The sequence below is a fragment of the Berghia stephanieae genome, chromosome 13, assembly GCF_034508935.2.
Source record: "Berghia stephanieae isolate SIO BIC M18660-M18661 chromosome 13, UCSD_Bste_1.3, whole genome shotgun sequence".
NCBI lineage: Eukaryota > Metazoa > Mollusca > Gastropoda > Nudibranchia > Aeolidiidae > Berghia > Berghia stephanieae.
This window is the reverse complement of record NC_088372.1, coordinates 6,673,205-6,695,704: the sequence shown is the minus strand read 5'-3', so window position 1 is coordinate 6,695,704 and position 22,500 is coordinate 6,673,205. Positions and strand designations below refer to the sequence as shown.

Below are 22,500 nucleotides of genomic sequence, written 5' to 3'. Positions count from 1 at the left end.
CTAAGTTAATTTCTGAACAGACCACCACCCACCAGACAACCCGCCGGTAATTTTGCCTGCAAGGAATGAGCTAGCAATAGGATTCAATAGTCTGATGTCTAGTCCGCCCAGCAACGAGCAGCTTGGTTCTAAACAAAGAAAATCAGTACTTTTTATTCTTCATGCTGGCTATAACTTTTTCACATGTCATGTCATTAGAATGTATAAAAGTCAAAACATGATCAGATTTAAAATGTTTTTCTCCTTTGGATACACTTTTATGCTCGTCGGAGAAGTATTTCGTAAGGGGGTCCGCCATTGTTCCGATAGTTTAGAACCAGTTGCTAAGTTACTATGCGTCAATACGAGGGAAGTGACGTCACGACTGTTGAAGCCTATTATATGTAATCCACCATCGATAGCAGAGAATGCGGGTGCCATTAACAAGATGAAAAGGGGGAAAGCTGCTGGGATTATACAGGAGGTTCTAAAAGTTGATGCTGAAAGAAATGCTGAGGCCATTCACCCACTATTTGAGAGAATCTGGAATGACGGGATATTCCCAATGGATTGGAAGGAAGGACATCTTGTCATGCTTCCAAAGAATGGGGACCTCATTAATTGTAATAATTATCGAGGAATCACTCTGCTCCCTATCCACAGGAAAGGTTTTCAACCGTATTATTCTAGAGAGAATTAAGAATGCAACAGATGCTAAACTGCGGGACGAATAGGCCGGTTTTCGGAAAATTCATTCAACCAACCACCGACCAGATTGCCTCTCTGCGAGTCATAGTGGAACAGTCTATAGAATGGAACTCTCATCTTTTTGTCAACTTTCAGGATTACGAGAAGGCTTTCGACAGTAATGACAGAGCAACATTGTGGAAAATTCTGGCAATTATGGAATCTCTGAGAAGTTAGTAAACCTCATTAAGGAAATGTATGAAGGATCAAGTTTCAGGGTTGCCCATGAAGATCAGCATACTGACAGCTTTGAAATTAAGACTGGTGTCAAGCAGGGATGCTTGCTCTCCGGTCTCACCATTCCTCGAACCCAGGACCTTCCAATCCGAAAGCGAGTGGCATACCACTAGACCACATAGCCGCACAAAAAAATGCGTTGATAACCCTATAATATTGTCGTATTATTTTGCATTATCCTACCAATTACTGTTAGTCACTTCATAGAATGCTAAAGACGTAAGAATTGTCCACTCTCGACTCCACGAAGAAAGCAAGTATCTATGTGGCTGTAAGAAAGTCTGTTGCTGCTCCATCCAGCCTCTTTCGTGAGAAGAGACGGGTTAAGCACATGATGTCACATGACCCGTGAACCTATATAATTTATTTACAAACCCCCTAATTTGTCGCCGACGGCCTGTTGTAGTTACTTCATACTAAGTAAGTAAGTACGTACAATTACTACGGAGCTAGCCTGGTTGGCTGCGAGGTGAACAGTTGGATAATGTGAGGTGGTGTTAATTAAGCTGTTGTTGTTGTTGTTGTAGTTGTTGTTGTTGTTGATATTGTTGTTGTTGTTATTGTTGCTGTTGTTGTTGTTGCTGTTGTTGTTGTTGTTGTTGTTGTTGATATTGTTGTTGTTGTTATTGTTGTTGTTGTTGTTTTTGTTGTTATTGTTGTTGTTGTTGAGACAAATTTCCCCAATGGGATGATTAAGGGAATTTTTTTTAAATTATTATTGTTGTTGTTGTGGCTGTTGCTGATGTTGTTGCTGCTGCTGCTGTTTTTATTATTGATGTTTCAGATGTTGTTGTTATTGTTGTTGTTGTTGTTATTGTTGTTGTTGTTGTTAAGACAAATTTTCCCAATGGGATGAATAAAGGGAAATTTTATTTTTTATTATTCTTTTTTTTTTATGTTGATTTTTTTTTTGGTTATTATTGTTGTTGTGGTTGTTGTTGATAGTGTTGCTGTTTTTATTATTGATGTTTATTGATGTAAATGGTTCTGTTGTTGTTATTGTTTTTGTTGTTCAAATGAATTTACGTCTATTAAGAAACTCTCACGATAAACGAGAAATTATTCTATACGATAGGGTTGGGAATTATAAATAAACTCAGACGGTTATAAAAGTTAATTCATTAGAATGAAATTTTGGAAGAATTTAGATCTACCGTAATTCTTGAAGAAGAAAAAAGCGTATAGATAGTATGCGCTTGGCTAAGAAGCTCATGACATTGCCATCCGGAAGTATAACGGACCAACACACAAAACTGTGTGTATCCATGAACGTTTATAGTCAAGTTAAAACAGTTCAGTGAGCATTACTCATAAACGCGGATGGCAAAAAACAATAACAAAGACCTGAGTGACGTCATCTTCGAACTATCTATAGATAGTGTGCGCTTGGCTAAGTAGCTCACAACATTGCCATCCGGAAGTATTACGGACCAACACACAAAACTCTGTGTAACCGTGAACGTTTATAGTCTGGATAATACAGTATAGTGAGAATTACTCATAAACGTTCTTTCTGTAAAAGATAGGGTACCTATCTCAGCAGGAATCTTTTCACAAGGTTATTTATCAGACATTTACCAGATTCTAACGGTCAGTTTATGTCCGAAGAAGTCGTCCTATGGAGAGGAGTGGGGATTGAAGGTTGAATGGTCAAGATCATGAATGGACACAGTTTAAGTTTAAAGCGTCTGTAAGTCTGCGTGCGTGCGTGCGCTTGTGTGTGTGTGTGTGTGTGTGTGTGTGTTTGTGTGTGTGTCTGTATAGATAGAATGCGCTTGGCCAAGGAGTTCACAACATTGCCATCCGGAAGTATAACGGACCAACACACAAACTCTGTGTAACCATGAACTTTTATAGTCTGGTTAATACAGTTTAGTGAGAACAACTCACAAATGCGGATGGCAAAAACAATAACAAAGGCTTGAGTGACGTCATCTGCATACTATCTATAGATAGTTCGAAGATGACGTCACTCAGGTCTTTTCTATTGTTTTTTTGCCATCCGCGTTTATGAGTAATGCTCACTGAACTGTATTAACCCGACTTTAAACGTTCATGGATACACACAGTTTTGTGTGTTGGTCCGTTATACTTCTGGATGGCAATGTTATGAGCTTCTTAGCCAAGTGCACACTATCTATATATGTGTTCATCCTATAGATAGTATGCGCTTGGCAAAGAAGCTCACAAAATTGCCATCCGGAAGTATAACGGACCAACACACAAAACTCTGTGTAACCATGAACTTTTATAGTCTGGATAATACAGTTAAGTGAGAATAACTCACAAACGTGGATGGCAAAAAAGCAATAACAAAGACCTGAGCGACGTCAACTTCGTTCTATCTATAGAGATGTTTATGTGAGAAATAGAGATTGAAGGTTGAATGGTCAAGCTCCAGAATGGACACAGTTTAAAGTGTCTGTAAGTCTGCGTGCGTGCGTGCGCGCTTGTGTGTGTGTGTGTGTGTGTGTGTGTGTGTGTCTTTATATGTGTGTTCATCCTATATTCAGATTGTTCTCTATAGATATTATCATTACCATCCGGAAGTATAACGGACCAACACACAAAACTGTGTGTAACCATGAACGTTTATAGTCAGGTTAATACAGTTCAGTGAGCATTACTCATAAACGCGGATGACAAAAGCAATAACTAAGACCTGAGTGACGTCATCTTCGAACTATCTGTTGACAGCACGTTAAAATGATTAAAGTCAAATCTCCATGAGCTAAAATGTTGATATTGACACATTGGTGACGATAATATATATATAATGTGTAAGCACCAAGACATTCAACAACAACAACACATTCGCTAGTACACATTACACATTATCACTTTCCCAACACACACGTTATGTAACTATCAAATAATAGCCATCAGCACAGCAGCCGAGTGTTCACACATGACAGAGACGATCATGAACTTTTGGGTGGAAATAAATATCATAATACAGTATTGATGATGTGCGTTTAGCCAAAAAGGTCACAACCTCTGCCAACCGGAAATAGCGTTCAAACACACCAAACAAAAAAAAACGTGAGCTTTTATATAGTGCAATATCCACTAAACGTGCTCAAAGCCTTTACAAATGACCCCTGACCAACAGCAACACGTAACATGTAGAACAAGACATGACGCCTGTTAGGTGATATTACAATTTTTTTTTTCCGACAGAGACAAAGCTGTCAACGGCCAGGTACTCGTTTTACACCTGAGTACGGTGAGAGAATGTGAGTAAAGAGCCTTTCCCAAAGACTCAACTTTGCGCCGAGCGAGGTTCGAACCCAGGACCTTCCGATTCGAAAGCGAGTGTCATCGTAGCCATTGTTAAGTTATGGCCTGACACTGACCAAAAAATGACGTCAAAATGCCAGTCTTTGGCCACAAAAAAAACAAATCGTGAGTTGTATTCAATAGTTCAACCAATGGGAACACTTGTTTCCATGAGCTCTACTAACGACAACTCACTAGGCGGCGCAAAAAAAAAAATAATGACGTCAAAATGCCAGTCTTTTTGGGTTTCAGTATCAAGCTATAACTTAATGATGGCTACGATCAAACCCTACTGTGGGATGAATGAAACACGAAGGACGAATGATAGATGTAATCTCGTTCGTCCTTAGTGTTCCATTCATCGTATTTTGTTGATAAAGGGGAAACCCGAAACGTCCAAAGTATGTGTCTTCGACAAATAAATTAAAGCTTACAATTCAATACATATCGTTATTTTTTTTTTCTCGTCAGTGTAATATCGTAGCTTTCGTAAAGTTATGGCCTGACACTGACAAAAAAATGACGTCAAAATGCTAGTCTTTTGCCACAAAAGAAGACAAATCGTGAGTTGTATTCAATAGTTCAACCAATGGGACCACTTGTTTCCATGAGCACTACTCACGACAACTCACTAGACGCTACACAAACCTAAAAAAATGACGTCAAACTGCCAGTCCTAGAGGGTTCTTGTGTCAGGCTTTTGATGGAATGAAGATGACGTCACTCTGGTCTTTTTAATTGTTTTTTTGCCATCCGCGTTTATGAGTAATACTCACTGAACTTTATTATCCAGACTATAAAAGTTCTTGGATACACATAGTTTTATGTGTTGGTCCCTTATACTTCCGGATGGCAATGTTATGAGTTTCTTAGTCAAGCGCATACGATCTATATGTTAAATAAATACAGCAATGTAGGACATATCAAAAAAACAAAATAAACAAACTTGAGCTTTTATATAGCGCAATATCCACTAAACATGCTCAAAGCGCTTTACAAGGGGTCCCTTGCCAACAGCAACACATAACATGTAGGACGAGACATGACGCCTGTCAGGCGATATTACAAATTTTTTGGGCAGAGACAACGCTGTTAACGGCCAGGTACTCATTTTACACCTGAGTACGGTGAGAGAATGTGAGTAAAGAGCCTTCTCCAAGGACTCAACTATGCGCCGAGCGAGGCTCGAACCCAGGCCCTTCCGATCCGAAAGCGAGTGTCATAACACAAGACCACACAACCGCAAAAAAAAAACTGTATAACCTTGTAATATCACCTAAAAGGCGTCATGTCTTGTTCTACATGTTACGTGTTGCTGTTGGTCAGGGACCCCTTGTAAAGCGTGCTTTGAGCACGTTTAGTGGATATTGCTATATATAAAAGCTAAATACTGTCCGGTTGATAGAATTTAGTGAGAGTTACATATAGGAATGGCTGGCGAAAACAACAACAAAGAACTGAGTGACGTCAACAGTTACCTTCTATCTCAGGTACTCATTTTACACCTGAGTACGGTGAGAGAATGTGAGTAAAGAGCCTTCTCCAAGGACTCAACTATGCGCCCAGCGAGGCTCGAACCCAGGACCTTCCGATCCGAAAGCGAGTGTCATACATAGCCGCACGGAGTTTAGACATATCAGACCGCCAACGACTTCATTTCAAATGATTTGACAAAACATTAACATTATTCTTTTCAGAATAATTATTAGGTCGCGCATGAAATAAAATAATTCACCAGACACATTAACCATTATGCAAACGTTGGATTTGGTCGTGTGTTAAAGCCTGCTGTGTTATAGGTAGAAAGTTTTGTGGTTGATTTAGTTTTTAGATTTATCACCCTTTTGATCTGCTTTGGGTTATTTCAGCTTGTATTCATTTTCTGTTTATTATTCAAAGAATCGTTTGTATGCAGATATGATTGGTATGTTGTGAGATGCCAAAGGAAAGGTGTGGATATGGTTGGTGTTGATTCGAGTGTGTAAATGTAGTAAGTATGATGTGTACTTTGTTCTTTCATTTCAGTCAATGGGTGTGTTAATGGTGGTAGTAGTAGTCTTAGCCCTGTCATTTTAGTAGTAGTAGCAGTAGTAGCAATAGTAGTAGTGGTGGTGGTGGTGGTGGTGTTGGTCAGTAGTAGTAGTAGTAGTAGTAGTAGTAGTAGTAGTAGTAGTAGTAGTCGTAGTAGTAGTAGTAGTAGTAGTAGTAGTAGTAGTAGTAGTAGTAGTAGTAGTAGTAGTAGTAGTAGTAGTAGTAGTAGTAGTAGTTCTTGTTGTTGTTGTTGTTGTTGTTGTAGGAGGAGGAAGAGGAGGAGGAGGAGGAGGAAGAGGCGGAGCTGCATCAGCAGCAGTAGAAGTAGTAGTAGTTGTAGTAGTAGTAGTAGTAGTAGTAGTAGTAGTAGTAGTAGTAGTAGTAGTAGTAGTAGTAGTAGTAGTAGTAGTAGTAGTAGTAGTAGTAGTAGTAGTAGTAGTAGTAGTAGTTGTAATAGTAGTAATAGTAGTAGTAGTAGTACTACTAGTTGTAGTAGTAGTGGGGGGGGGGTAGCAGTAGTAGTAGTAGTAGTAGTAGTAGTAGTAGTAGTAGTAGTAGTTGTTGTTGTTGTTGTTGTTGTTGTTGTTGCTGCTGCTGTAGGAGGAGGAGGAGGAGCTGCATCAGCAGCAGTAGAAGTAGTAGTAGTAGTAGTAGTAGTAGTAGTAGTAGTAGTCGTAGTAGTAGTAGTAGTAGTAGTAGTAGTAGTAGTAGTAGTAGTAGTAGTAGTAGTAGTAGTAGTAGTAGTAGTAGCAGTAGTAGTAGTAGTAGTAGTAGTAGTAGTAGTTTGTAGTAGTAGTAGTAGTAGTAGTAGTATAGTAGTAGTAGTAGTAGTAGTAGTAGTAGTAGTAGTAGTAGTAGTGGTAGTAGTAGTAGTAGTAGTAGTAGTAGTAGTAGTAGTAGTAGTAGTAGTAGTAGTAGTAGTAGTAGTAGTAGTAGTAGTAGTGGTGGTGGTGGTGGTGGTGATGGTGGTAGTGGTGGTGGAAGACATACAAGTAGATGAATCCAAATTATGTGCCTACCTCGAGAGGTTTTCTGTCGTACAACCATTGGATATCCGGAGTGGGTATTCCAACAACGTGACATCTTAACGTGGCCTTTGACCCATACGTCACGGCTACGTCACATAGAGGCAATTCAAAACGAGGGCAGGATTCCTCCGGCGTTAATGATGACGATTTCGAATCATCGGACGACTTTTGATTGGCATTCTCACTCTTTGTAATTCCCAAAGAATCTGTAGCCTTTTTACATACATCCTTTGACGATAGTTTATTACTGGTGGAAGAACTTTCAAAGTTTCTACTCGAGTCCGATAAAGATTCATTTTTCAGATGTGGCTTTGTAGCTTTTATGTCTTCCTTGCAATCTTTCGATGATGATGACGACGACGACGACGAAAACAGTGGTTGAGAACTATCTTTCAACGAATTAATACCATTCAATTTGTTCCGCCGTTCTGTATTGGGGGAAATATTCAATTCTGAAGGACGGATGGCTTTTGATCGCGCGTTGGTTTCTGTCTTCGATGTGTTTTCCGTAGTGGATTCTTTGGTGCTGTCTTCTGGTGGCGTCAGGGAAAAACGTTTCTTCAGAAATTCAGATTTAGGCGTTCTAAAAGTATTCGATCCAGCTGCATTTTCTGAGGACTTATTTACGTTGTCTTGTTGAGTATTGTTAGTTTCGTATTTAGAAATTCTTTCTTCAACACGTTTTTCATTCGGTATTTCTTTACCTGTTTTATTTTCAGGTTTTACGGCCATTTGATTGGCAAGTCCAACTTGATAACCACGTCTCACCGATTCTTTTAGTCTTGGGAGAGATTGTGAAGTGGTGAGACTTTCGCTAATGTCTGAGATATGCGGTGTATTGTCAGCTGGTTTGTCTTTGAGGTTTTGCTGCTTAAAGGAAGTCGACGAAAAATCTTTCTTTATTTCCGTTTCGAGACAAAACCCAGAGTCAGTATCAGGATCAATTTCAGATGCAGCGAGTTTAAAAACATTGTCGGTAGAGCTAGATTTGTTGTGTTGATCGCCACCTGCATCACCTTGTTCTTCAGACTCCAAAGTGTCCAAATTCCCACGGTCCAACAACGTTTCCTTGCTGGTGTTCATGGCATCGTCGGCCAAAACACTTTTCCCGTATCCTGAATCCGTGGTGAGACCGGATGCATCTGAAGCAAGGGAGGAAACTGAGTTTGTTGAGGAGGTGTCGTCCATCGATTTCCTGAAGGGTTCATAGCGGGGAGACAACTCGTTGTCGTTGATTGGATAAATGGGGATGTGACGGAGGGATTTCTGCTTCATCCAAGATGGTCGCACTGGCGTGTTCTTTAAAGCTTGTTGATCGTTGGGCTGTGACTGTTTTTGTTGATGATTCGGTGTCTTTTCTCTCGGTTGACAATCGGTTAATGGTGCCGATATGTTTTGACTCTTAGCTGGTACTTGCTGAGGTGGTTCCTTTGTCTTATTTGTGAGTACTGAGGCTGACTCTACAATATCTGTATCGGGGGTAGGCGGTGTCGACGTTATTCTACATTCTGATTCTACCTTGTGGTTTCCTGAGTCTCTGTGTAAAGATGAAACTGCGGGTACGTGTACATCAACCACATTGACTTTACTTCTAACGTTTGACCGTTCCTTGTCAGAAATTGACTTCTCGGTAGAGTGTGTGATTTGATCATTTGCAATTTCAAATTTGCTTTCAGTTTCATTTCTAGAAGCCGTGGATGAAAATTGAGATCCTGAGATAAGTGCATCGTCATTATCCTGGCCACGTTTTGGTTTTGAAGGCTCATCATTATTTCCATTTACCTTTTCCATGACATTCTTGCCTGCTGGTTCAAAGAGCTCATTAGAATCATTTTTAGCACGTGACAGTTCTGATTGTTTTGTATCTATCACATTATCCATTTTGTTATTTTGAATTGCAAATGATTTCGAGGAGGAAATTGCACCATTTGACTTTTCCTCTGAGAATGTCAGTTTTTCGTGTTTAATATCTTTTGGTGACTTTAGTTTCACCCAATCTGGTTTCTTGTCTTCCTGGGAACTCTTCTCGATTCTACCCTGAGAATTTGCCTTGATCATTTGTTCAATATTTCTAATGGGTCTCCTATTCAGCCATTCTAATTCCGACTGTTTGGTAGAACTTTCAAATTTCGATTTATCCTTCAAGTCAGGAGCAGATCGCTGGTGACCTAATTTTGAGGATGTTATCAGGTTTTCATTTCGTTTATGAATTCCCACTTTCGTTAACACAGAAGGCTTTGGCATATTCTCCGCTTCTTTGTCTTTTGGGTCTTTCTCTAATTTTGGGTTAGACGAATTCCTGTCAAAGGTATGAATAGTCTTATTTAGAGAGTCATTATTTCTGAAATTACCACTGAATTCTCCGGTGTTGATCAATGACGCTCTGTATGTTTGATTCAAACTGGAATTCGATGGCATTTGCATCTTATCAGTTTGGAGAGAATTCCTTTGGTTGAGAGCCTTTTGTTTCACCCATTCAGGAACATTGTCTAGATGGGAGGTGCCTGCAGTCTTGGCAAGGGAATGTCTGTGGCTTGTAGAAGCAGCTGAGTTTGTGATTTGAGTGTTGGGCTCTGATTCCCTTGAAGTCTGAGATCCAGACTCTATTTTGTTTAATTTCTCTGTAAAATCAGCTGTCTTCCACTTCCGAATTTTCTCCATGAACTCTGACCTCTTATCTGGCTTTTCTGTAACTGAAGTTTCTTTGACTTTGGTTTCTGGTACAAATTCTTTGGTTTGATTCTCATCTACCGTGTTTTCCTTCTTGTTTGAAAGGAGTGACGACGACTTAACATCATTGGTAGGAGCTGCATTCCTCAGAGTTTGCTTCAATTCAACGATTCTTTCAGCACGATTCTCTGAAAATACATCTGTGTATTTTTCATCAGACAATGTTTCCTCTCCTGCAGGATAGCGAGCAGCACCCGATTCATCATCTTTCTCTTTCTGAGAATCATCACATTTTACCAAGTCGATATCGGAGAAATTTGTGCTCTTTGATTTTAATCTCAACCGCGCAACATTTTCTTGGTTGAATTCAGATTTTGGTCTTTCCTGGCCTTTGGAGACGGGTCTGAGCTTCACGTCTTGAAAAACATTTTCTGTGGACTTTGATAAAAACTTGCTTTTTCTTAACTGATCAGAACTGCTGGAATGTTTTTTAGTCTTATCGTTCTTTTGGGTGGGTTTTAGTTTTATGTTACGGAAATCAGATGGTTCCGTTGAAGAAGAAGAAGATGAAGTGATGGTTGCTCTTGATGAAGAAGTTGAAATATCTGATTTATTAGACATTATTCGATTCGATTGTTTTGGATCATTTTTTGAGAGTTCTCGTGGACTGCTTGTCAAAGTTGTTGGAATGTTACTTGATAGTGGTTTATGATTGATTTGATCAGATTTGGAAACGAATCGCGTGTCTTCAGCCATTTCATCTTTTGTTCTAGATGGCCTTTTGCCCCATGTAAAAACAGACCCAGACTCCTTTGGGTTGCTCGTCGAGTCATTTTTGCCATTCATTGTATTTGACGGTGATTTTGTATTCGGAACTTGGTGCTCTTTGTCACCGACTTTAACCTCAGAAAACCCTTTCAACCTAGAATGAGATCGAAATTGTTCTGGTTTGCTTTCTGTGGCGTAATTGGTCTGTTTTTCAAGATTGCTCACTCTCTCACTTAATTTTGAATTTAAATTTACATTGAATTGCAAAGGTTTGTTGATTTGTATGGACGGAATCTCTTCAGCATTGAAGTTCGTTGGTTTATAATCTGATACTGTGGATGAAGTGGCGCCAGATGAATCAAATTTTGATGAGTTTGAAGACTTTGACAAGTCGCTAGAATCGTGATTATCTTTTTTTAATGTCGTAAGTCTCGCGTGGTGTAAGACAGGTTGGTGAGATGGCTGAGAATTGAACGGTCTCTCAGTTGGCTCAAACATATTCGTTGGTCGCTTCTCTGCCCGAAATAAATTATCGCCTATCACACTCTTCGCGTTATCAATGCTTTCTCTGGAATGGTTATTTTCAGAATTTAACGCTGAACTTTTTATTCTAAGAATTTCGTTAGAATCGAATTGCAACGAGGACGATGGTGAATATGTAGGCTCTGCTGATTTGCCAGAGGATTTTTCCTTGGGAGATTGTGACATTTCAACAGAGTTTTCATATACATTGATATGTTTCCCTAGAGACCCTAATGATTTGTTGACGGCCTTCAGGCCTATTGGACTCACAGCTTTGTTTTCACTTCTTTGAAACGCAGACTCCCTGATTGTTATACTCCCTTGAGGATTCCCATTTCTCTTCCACGTTGAAACGTTACTGATATCTGACTTATAATCTCCACTTCCTCTGGACAAAACATTTCTGAAATTGCGTTCGACTTGAAGGTTCCTCAGACCATTTTCCACGACGTTTTTGGACCTTGCAGTCTCTCTGGCTGCCAGTGAACTTTGAAACTTTTCAGATGTCATCTTATTGGAGTTTTTGTCTCTTTCACGAAAATCAACCATTTCAGACCCAAAGAAAACGTTACTACTATTATCACCAGATCCTTTCACAATTCCGTTTCCAAAATTATCATAACTTTTCCAAGCGCCTTTAGCATCGGATCTCTCTTTGGCTTTTTTGAATAAAGGCGAGTTTAGCAAAGTATCCTGTGATTTGTTTTGATCGGTCGTTGGCGCAGTGGATAGAGCGTCAACTTTTGCCCTTACAGCACTGCTTCTGACGATTGTGTCACTTGAGGTCTTTGGTTGCATGAACGAGTGAGAGTATTTCGGTGTGTTTACAACCTCTTTCCTTTCTAATCTTTCTGTTTGACTTCTGGGTGAAGGTTCTTTCTCCAGTGTGCTGAAATTCAATGTGTATGAAAGAATTTTTAAAATTAGTAATAATGTAAACATAGCTTTACATCGATGTCAAAATCTTGCTATATGTATATCAGATTGTTGTCTTTTTATAAGGTACAGGTCTTCATCTTATATAAAGGGTATAAAATAATAAAATAAAATTTCATCCAATAGGAGAAATGTGTCTCTAGGGTCTAATACTGGAATAACTCAGGCGTCAGCCGCAGTGCAGCGCCGCAAATTGAGCTAGGGCGAGGTGACTGGCTCAAGGCCTCAAAGCGCAGCAGTGGGTGTCGAACTCAGAACCTTTCGGGTATGAAGCAAAGATTGTGCCGCTGAGCCACGCTGTCCACGAATGGGTAACACTGAACAGAGCACGGGCGGCAAAACTCGGGAGAACAGATGGAAGGATGAAAAAGTGGGGGCTGGCTGAGACTAACTTGTGTTACATGTGGATGCCCTTAGCAGACGTTGGAGCACATCCTTAGAGAATGCCAGGATGGGCCCAGCTGCACTGACCATGACCTAAGAGTCTGCTTCACAGATGATGTGGAGTGGGTTCAGAGTTGGAGCGACAAGCTATGATGATGATGATGATGATGATGATGATGATGATGATGATGATGATGATGATGATGATGATGATGATGATGATGATGATGACCTAGAATCTCATTTACTCCATGCGCACAGTTTAACTCTCTCCTTACCAGCCATTTTCAGGATTTTCCCCAAAACTTCACACCAAACTAACACGAAAATAGATTTGTTATCACTCAAACACAATAGCAGTAGGTTCTTGCGATACACAATTTCTTACGTAAAACATACTCTACAACACACCGTTAATTTTCTTTAAATTTTATGAGGTACAAACGAAATTTGAAAAAGAAAAATGTTGGTTGTATCGTAACGAATGTGGCGATTTTCCAATAGGGAATGAGATTAGCGGAAGAGTAGCGTCCCTTGATTGGGCGTCACCTTACAGAGAGAACGTCAATTTGGTTTTGCGCATGCGTCTCTCTCGTCCTCGATTTCGGTGAAGTGTCTCAATCCGCTTTCATCGCAAGCGAGGACGAGAGACGCATGCGTACAACCATGACGTTCTCTCTCTAATAACTTTTCCGCCTGTGACGTCCAATCAAGGGACGTTACTCTTCCGCTAATCTCATTCCCTATAGTTGGTAAGGAGAGGGTTAATTAAAGCGTCCTCTTATTTTTCTTACACCCTCTTCTCACAAACAAATTCTTTCATACCATTTCTCCACTACATCTTCATCTGCTTTTTCAATCTTCATCTTTACTTCCAAAGTTATATTTTCTATCCGTTTTATTTTTTGTTTTTGTTTTTGTTTTGGTTTCGTTTGTTTGCTTCTTATTTTTTGGGGGGTAGGGGGTATTATCGATTTTTTAAAAATTTGATTTATATTTTTATAATTATTTTTTCTTTTTGTATTGCTTTTCTTTCTCAATTTGATTTTGTACTGTTTTTGTTTTTGGTTTTGTTTTTGTTGTTATTTTTTTCTTTTAATTTATTTTCTTTTTTCTGAGTTTTTTTTTTTTTTTTTTTTGGGGGGGGGGGGGGGGTGGTTTGGTACGGTTTTCTGTCGTTTTTTTTTTGGGGGGGCGGTTTGATTCTTTTTTTAATGAACAGTTCTATTCTCACCTTTTGGGCGTGACGGCAGAAAACTGTCCCTCTGGTTTGCCAGTCTTACTGGTGACGATGATGTCCGACATCAAGAACAGTTGGAAAGTGTGTGAGGTGTTCCCCTGGGTGTTGTGTAGGTGGCAGGTGTATTCCCCTTTGTCCAGTGGGTCTACATTGTAGATTTTCAGGGAGTGGAGCTCTTTCATGTTACTGGCCTGGGGGTTTAGGAGGGTTGTTAGGAAGATGGGGTGAGAATTGACTGGTGGTGGTGGTGGTGGTGGTGGTGGTGATGGTGGTGGTGGTGATTGGTGGTGGTGGTGGTGGTGATGGTGGTGGTGGTGGTGGTGGTGATGTGGTGGTGGTGTGGTGGTGGTGGTGGTGGTGATGTGGTGGTGGTGTGGTGGTGGTGGTGGTGATGGTGATGGTGATGATGATGATGGTGATGATGGTGGTGGTGATGGTGGTGATGGTGATGATGATGGTGATGATGATGATGATGATGATGATGATGATGATGATGATGATGATGATGATGATGATGATGATGATGATGATGATGATGATGATGATGATGATGATGATGGTGGTGATGGTGACGGTGGTGATGATGATGATGATAATAATGATGATTGATGATGATGATGAAAATGATGTTGATTATGATGATGATGATTATGATGATGATGATGATGATGATGATGATGATGATGGTGATGATGATGATGATGATGACAACGATGATAAGTCAATAAAAAAAACATCGATCCAGGCACAATGACAACAAATATCACAACACACCTTTCCCCCTCCCCTCTCACCAACCTTATGTTTGGAGCTGTCAGTTATCTCCACTCCCTCTCTCTCCCAGACCACAGAAGGCATCGGCTGTCCCCTCATCTTACAGATGAAAGTCGCATCGTCCCCTTCCTCCACTGTACAGTTGCAAGGACGCATCACGAAATGAGGAAGTTCGGGATTCTCCAATTCTTTTGTTGTGACGACATTGCATGCAACACACAGGGACAAAGGGACGTAACCACGAAAATGACAAAGGGGAAGAAAGTATTACAAGAGTTGTCGGGATTTCATTTGAATTTTGATATATTTTTTCTTCCTTTTTTTTCTATTTTTTTTTTCTTCTATTTTCCTCTTTTCCTCTTTCTTCTTTATTTTTTACATATTTATTCTCTTCTCGTCCTTTATTTATTATTTTATTCTACGTTTATAATACCTGATCGTTTCACAAAGTCTCACACACAAAAATAAATATTTCAAAAAAACAACATTGGGTGCATATTTATATCAATAGGTATTATAAATCTAAAATATCTTCTAATACTATTTATTATCGACTAGGATATAATAAATATATATAAATATAATCATATAATCATATAACAAATGTCCAATCAATTTATCACACCAAAAAAATATCACCCAAAAAATAACATAGCATCGTCATAATTTCAAATGTTATCTAAGAGTGATTTTTTCTATTTTCAAAATAATAAATAATAATATGTGCTTGTAAAGGTTTCGTGTATAAATTAATCATTCATGTTATATCATGTGTTTGTGTGCTGAATTTAAAGTGGGGTTTTTAAAAAAAAACAACATAAAGAGTGAATGCGATGAACAAAATGTTTCAATTAATCTCGCATAAGTTTAAATACAATGGCTGAATACTCTAGATTCAATCTCCTAATGTTTATGTTATCAACTATACTTTTTTCTTTCTTTTCTTTTTTTTTTTTTTTGCATGTAATTTGCATGTAAATTTTGAACTCAATTCGATACAAGTACATAACGAAAAGATAAACAAACAAACAAACAAACAAACAAACAAACAAAACAAAACAAAACAAGACAACAAATAACAGAAGAAAAAAAAAGATAGCACATAGATAGTGCTGTGTCATAACAAAACAAAACAAAACAAGACAACAAATAACAGAAGAAAAAAAAAAGATAGCACATAGATAGTGCTGTGTCATAACAAAACAAAACAAAACAAGACAACAAATAACAGAAGAAAAAAAAAAGATAGCACATAGATAGTGCTGTGTCATAACAAAACAAGACAAGACAACAAATAACAGAAGAAAAAAAAAGATAGCACATAGATAGTGCTGTGTCATAACAAAACAAAACAAAACAAAACAAGACAACAAATAACAGAAGAAAAAAAAAGATAGCACATAGATAGTGCTGTGTCATAACAAAACAAAACAAAACAACAAATAACAGAAGAAAAAAAAAGATAGCACATAGATAGTGCTGTGTCATAACAAAACAAAACAAAACAACAAATAACAGAAGAAAAAAAAAGATAGCACATAGATAGTGCTGTGTCATAACAAAACAAAACAAGGCAAGACAACAAATAACAGAAGAAAAAAAAAAGATAGCACATAGATAGTGCTGTGTCATAACAAAACAAAACAAGACAACAAATAACAGAAGAAAAAAAAAGATAGCACATAGATAGTGCTGTGTCATAACAAAACAAAACAAGACAAGACAACAAATAACAGAAGAAAAAAAAAGATAGCACATAGATAGTGCTGTGTCATAACAAAACAAAACAAGACAACAAATAACAGAAGAAAAAAAAAGATAGCACATAGATAGTGCTGTGTCATAACAAAACAAAACAAGACAACAAATAACAGAAGAAAAAAAAAAGATAGCACATAGATAGTGCTGTGTCATAACAAAACAAAACAAGACAACAAATAACAGAAGAAAAAAAAAGATAGCACATAGATAGTGCTGTGTCATAACAAAACAAAACAAGACAACAAATAACAGAAGAAAAAAAAAGATAGCACATAGATAGTGCTGTGTCATAACAAAACAAAACAAGACAACAAATAACAGAAGAAAAAAAAAGATAGCACATAGATAGTGCTGTGTCATAACAAAACAAAACAAAACAAGACAACAAATAACAGAAGAAAAAAAAAAGATAGCACATAGATAGTGCTGTGTCATAACAAAACAAAACAAAACAAGACAACAAATAACAGAAGAAAAAAAAAGATAGCACATAGATAGTGCTGTGTCATAACAAAACAAAACAAAACAAGACAACAAATAACAGAAGAAAAAAAAAGATAGCACATAGATAGTGCTGTGTCATAACAAAACAAAACAAAACAAGACAACAAATAACAGAAGAAAAAAAAAGATAGCACATAGATAGTGCTGTGTCATAACAAAACAAAACAAGACAACAAATAACAGAAGAAAAAAAAAGATAGCACATAGATAGTGCTGTGTCATAACAAAACAAAACAAAACAAGACAACAAATAACAGAAGAAAAAAAAAGATAGCACATAGATAGTGCTGTGTCATAACAAAACAAAACAAAACAAGACAACAAATAACAGAAGAAAAAAAAAGGATAGCACATAGATAGTGCTGTGTCATAACAAAACAAAACAAGACAACAAATAACAGAAGAAAAAAAAAAGATAGCACATAGATAGTGCTGTGTCATAACAAAACAAAACAAGACAACAAATAACAGAAGAAAAAAAAAAGATAGCACATAGATAGTGCTGTGTCATAACAAAACAAAACAAGACAACAAATAACAGAAGAAAAAAAAAGATAGCACATAGATAGTGCTGTGTCATAACAAAACAAAACAAGACAACAAATAACAGAAGAAAAAAAAAAGATAGCACATAGATAGTGCTGTGTCATAACAAAACAAAACAAAACAAGACAACAAAGAACAGAAGAAAAAAAAAGATAACACATAGATAGTGCTGTGTCATAACAAAACAAAACAAAACAAGACAAAACAAATCAAAGAGCAGCAAACAGAGATCTAGTCCGTAGAATGTCATAATTTACGCACACACACAAAGAAAAATATTAATTAAACGAAAAATAATGATGATTTACGCACAAAAAAATAATTAATTAAACGAAAAATAATTATGATTTACGCACACAAAAAAAATATTAATTAAACGAAAAATAATGATGATTTACGCACACACAAAAAATATTAATTAAACGAAAAATAATTATGATTTACGCACACACAAAAAATATTAATTAAACGAAAAATAATTATGATTTACGCACACACAAAAAATATTAATTAAACGAAAAATAATTATGATTTACGCACACACAAAAAATATTAATTAAACGAAAAATAATGATGACAAGTAACGACTATAGTATTATCTCACTTGTATCACATGACATTTGAACTTCATGAATATTTACATCTAATTAAAACGTACGTATAAGACATTTGGACAGAACAATATAGGACATGTGTAACAACAATACAGTAGGATAGGATAGGATAGGAAAGGATAGGATTAGGATAGGATGCCCATGTGTTGAAATGATACAGGGATAGAATAGAAGATAGGACGATAAATGATAAGTAAAGGTTTAAAGAAAAACAAGAAAAAAGATAACAGCAAGATTTTGGGGTGGGGGGAAAGAGAAGTGAAAGTGGTGGGGGGGGGGGGGGGGGGGGAGGAAGAAGAAATTTATAATAGGGGTGGTAGTTTGGAGTTGGAGTTGGGGGGGTGGGGGTAGGGGGGGGGGGTTGAAGGGTGTTGCTGGTTTCGTATCTGCGGGGTATACGTCTATCTCCCACTCAAGGAAGACGTCTCGCTGCCTGTGCTGATGCTTTCTGTATCTGTGGACGGAATTGGACACATGTCGAATTTATACATTAGTATAGAATATTATGAATGGTGAGGATTCTTGGAAAAGTTCCTGCTGTTGTGACGAATACGTGTTATTTCACACATTTAATCATTTAGGTAGAATAAAGATGAGGAAAATGAAAGAAAAATACACGAAATGAAAACTAATAATAACCGTAATTATAAGGATACATTTGAGTTAAATTGTCATGAATTAAATTTCCAAAAAAAAAATGTTTTAAAAATCAAAATCAAAATTCTATTTTCTGTAGATATTTTGTTCACTTTGTTAGTATGAGACTGGTGCAGTTGTTATAGCTCTTAACTCACTTAACCCTAACACCGATTATATCCGTATTTTACCCGTGTTTCTTTTACCTCTGGTTTAGCTGTCTTGAGAGCTTTTTTGGGTTTAAAAAATCTTTTTTTTTTCTGCTGGGCAAGCCTGCCATTTTGGGAAAATGCTGAACATGATCGGTAAGGAGAGAGTTACAATTGAGATACCGACATTGGGGTTCGAAAACGGGTTTCTTCCAGCTTGGGCATCTCACTACCTATAGGGTGTGTCGTGGAGTTTCCAACTCCTAACGCTCTACACATTGAGACACTGTGTCTCTCTTATATAAATCATTCTACACACGGTATCGCCTTGTAATATCAACAATGTAAAATGTTTCTTAATTTATTTCCAAACCATCTATGTAAATAAAATTAAAAAAAAAAAATAAATAAAATAAAATAAAAGTATATATTTGTGTGTGTGTGTGTGTGTGTGTGTGTGTGAGTGTGTGTGAGTGTGACTGTGTTAGTGATTAATTAGACAAGAATGCAATCAGAGACACAATTCACCAGCGTCTACTTGCATGCATCATCAAAACAACGAGGAGGGAAACGCATCACAACTCATTCTATATGGAAGGGGGAAAAAAAGTCAATTCAATAATTATATTATAACAACCAATGCATAGCATGATATAGTTATTCTGCAATGCTCACTCGAGATAGTTGTCAAACAACAGATCAGACCCCTACCCCCCCCCCCCCCCCCCCCCCCCCCCCCCCCCCCCCCCCCCCCCCACCCCAGCAATCCCGGCCCCCAGTAGAAAGAACCCCCCCCCCCCCCAATAAAATAGAAAAATGAAGTAAGTAGTTCGAAAGTAAAACAAGTTGGTATATTAGGTAGAATATGACAAATAATAATAATAATGTAGCGGGCGTAGTAATCCGTAGCTCGTACCAATTCCTCTGCACTGGAAGTAAATATAATTTACAAGGGAGACAATTCATGAAAATGTAAAACAATGTTCCTAATTAATGCGATTATTTCCCTTGTTTCGGTATATCCTATGACAGGGTTAGCTGGCATGAAACTATGATGCAATGATGAATTGCAGGGTCACACAGGGCATACAAAATACATGCTGTAGTTGGGAATAAACGTCAGAATATTAACACACACACAACAATGAGAAGATGTCTCTTGCTATAACAATTTTTATTAACCCTCTCCTTACCACCTACACCAAAATCGTCACATTCATTTGTTACGACACAATATACATTTATTTTTTCTTATTCAGATTTATTTTGTACATCACAAACTTTGAAGAATGATCTTCGTTTAATTAATAAGAACATAACGTTATTTTTGTAGAGAGATTCTTTGAGTTTTTTTTTAAATCAGTTGTTCTGCTGTGTAAGCCTGTCATTTGGTGAAAATACTGAAAATGATCGGTTAAATGAAAAACCAAAAAAAAAATTATTTTTTTTTTAAAACACAACTTTAGGTAACGTTTAAAATGCTTCAAATTAAGATAAGGAAAACTCTTTTTAAAACTGGTAGTAGAGATCGCAAATAAAATAATATAATATAATATAAACAAGACTGAAAGAAGAAAAGAAAAAAAGATGGCCGCTATGGACATTTCATAAATGTGACCCCTCGTCTCAAAACGGAAATAAGCCGGGATGATTAAGTTGCTGAAAATTGAATTTGTGGCCAGAAATATCAGTCTGACGTTGAGTCTTTTGTTGAAATTCATTAAATGAATGCTTTAACTCTCTCCTCATCAGTCATTAATTTTAGAATTTCCTACGAAAATTCACACCCTCCCGACACAAAAATAAATAGGCTTTTCCTAATCAAACAAAAAAAAGTAACAAGTGCAATCTATACAGAATGTTGTTCAGCAAAATGATGTCTACAACACAGTGTTTCGTATTTATAGCTGTCATCAAACCATTTACTTTAAGTTATGTGAAGTACAAGAGAAATCAGAATGAGAAAATTGTCGGTTGCATTTGGACGAATGTGCCGATTTTCCTATGGCTGGTAAGGAGAGGGTTAAACTCCTTTATATATATTAGCTCTAGCAACAAAATTTTGTTTCCAAGAAGTTTACAGGATTAAAGATATTGATAAAATTGTCGATTAGAACCCAAAAATTCGTATTTCTACGACATTTTCGTAGCAGTAGGGCAGGTCAGAAAATAAAACCAGTTAGACAGAATTGAAGAAAAGTATTTCATTCGTTTCTTCTAAAATTGGACAATCTGCAAGGTGAAAATTTTCTCTTCTTCTGTTTACTGATGATTGAGTCATTGAGTGTTTGTTGTTTACACCGTGTTCAAATTTATTGAAGCATTTATTGACATGCGTATAAAGTCAGAACATGTTAGCAAATCTATATTTATTATTTGTGACCCATCGTCTCAAAATGGTATTATGTCGGAACGAACCAAATGCTTAAAATCTGAATTAAATGTTAAACTGGCCAAAAATTTTAATTGTTGGCATTACCACCCTAAAATATGGTATACATTCTCCTCAATAAAACATACAAACTCAACACAAGTCTGATATTTCAGGCTATAAATTCAATTTATTTTCAACATCTTAACCAACCCGACTTAATACCGTTTTGAGGCGAAGGGTCACATTTATTAAAATTGGAGACACGATATGCAATGCGCTGGGGAATACAAAAGCAAAGAAGTTAAAACTGCGAGGGAAACAACAATGAAAGTATCACAGAGAATGAATGAATGAACGTTGCCATACTGTGGAGAAAAAAGGGGTTGAGGTAGGGGGAAAAGACGGAATAAGAAGTTGGGTGGTTGGGGGTGGGTGGGGTGGGTGGGGGGGGGGGTGAGGGTTGAAGTCGATGCACAAAATGCACTGATTAAGTCATGAAAAGGAACGGACAAGAAGTGGCAAGAGGCAGGGCAGGGGAAAAAAAAATAAACAACAAAATAAATGGCCAAGACAGAAAACACAGAAAACAAATAGACTAGAAACTAAACAAAACAAGCAACAAACAAACAAATAAAACAAAAGTAATTAGTAAAAGATCTTTAAAAACTCTGTACATGACAAATTACGGTCTGTAAATATTTCAATTAATGTCAAGGATATGTAAGATAGTTCAATAATTCCTAAAAGCATGTAGATACCTCTAGACATTGGCAATTGCCTAAAATAAACGTTTTTGAACTATATTTACACAATTGAGCTAATTTTATTTTTATTATTTTTTGTTTCTTTTTTTTAAAGTTTTTAGTTGTCTTTAACTATTTCTATTAGGTTTTTTTTAAATCTTTGTTGTGGCTGTTGTTTTATTGTTGTTGTTGGTGGTGGTGTCGTTGTTGTTGTTATTTCTGTTGATGATGATAATGATGATGATGATGATGATGATGATGATGATGATGATGATGATGATGATGATGATGATGATGATGATGATAATGATGATGATGATGATAATGATGATGATGATAATGATGATGATGATGATGATAATGATGATGATGATGATGATGATGATGATGATGATGATGATGATGATGATGATGATGATGATGATGATGATGATGATGATTTTTATACCTATTTTATTATTTTATTTTTTAGGGGGGAGGGGGGAGGGGGTGATTTTTATTCTTTTGTTTTAATTTTTTTTTTTTTTATGGTTTTGGGTTTATTTTTTATTGATTTTGTTTTTCTTATTCATTGTTGT

At 37.1% G+C, this 22,500-nt stretch overlaps 1 protein-coding gene across 9 annotated transcripts in view; it reads right to left on the bottom strand.

Annotated features, from left to right (window-relative positions):
• LOC144958990 (uncharacterized) overlaps nucleotides 1–22,500 on the bottom strand; it is a 196,130-nt gene that overhangs the window by 105,576 nt on the left and 68,054 nt on the right. For all 9 annotated transcript variants that reach the window (XM_078891299.1, XM_078891294.1, XM_078891297.1 and 6 more), the window contains 3 exons: nucleotides 14,620–14,783; nucleotides 13,816–14,012; nucleotides 7,293–12,150 (listed from right to left, as the gene is read on the bottom strand). In XM_078891299.1, the coding sequence (XP_078747425.1) occupies nucleotides 7,293–12,150; nucleotides 13,816–14,012; nucleotides 14,620–14,783 (5,219 nt within the window). The remainder of the gene's footprint in view (nucleotides 1–7,292; nucleotides 12,151–13,815; nucleotides 14,013–14,619; nucleotides 14,784–22,500) is intronic.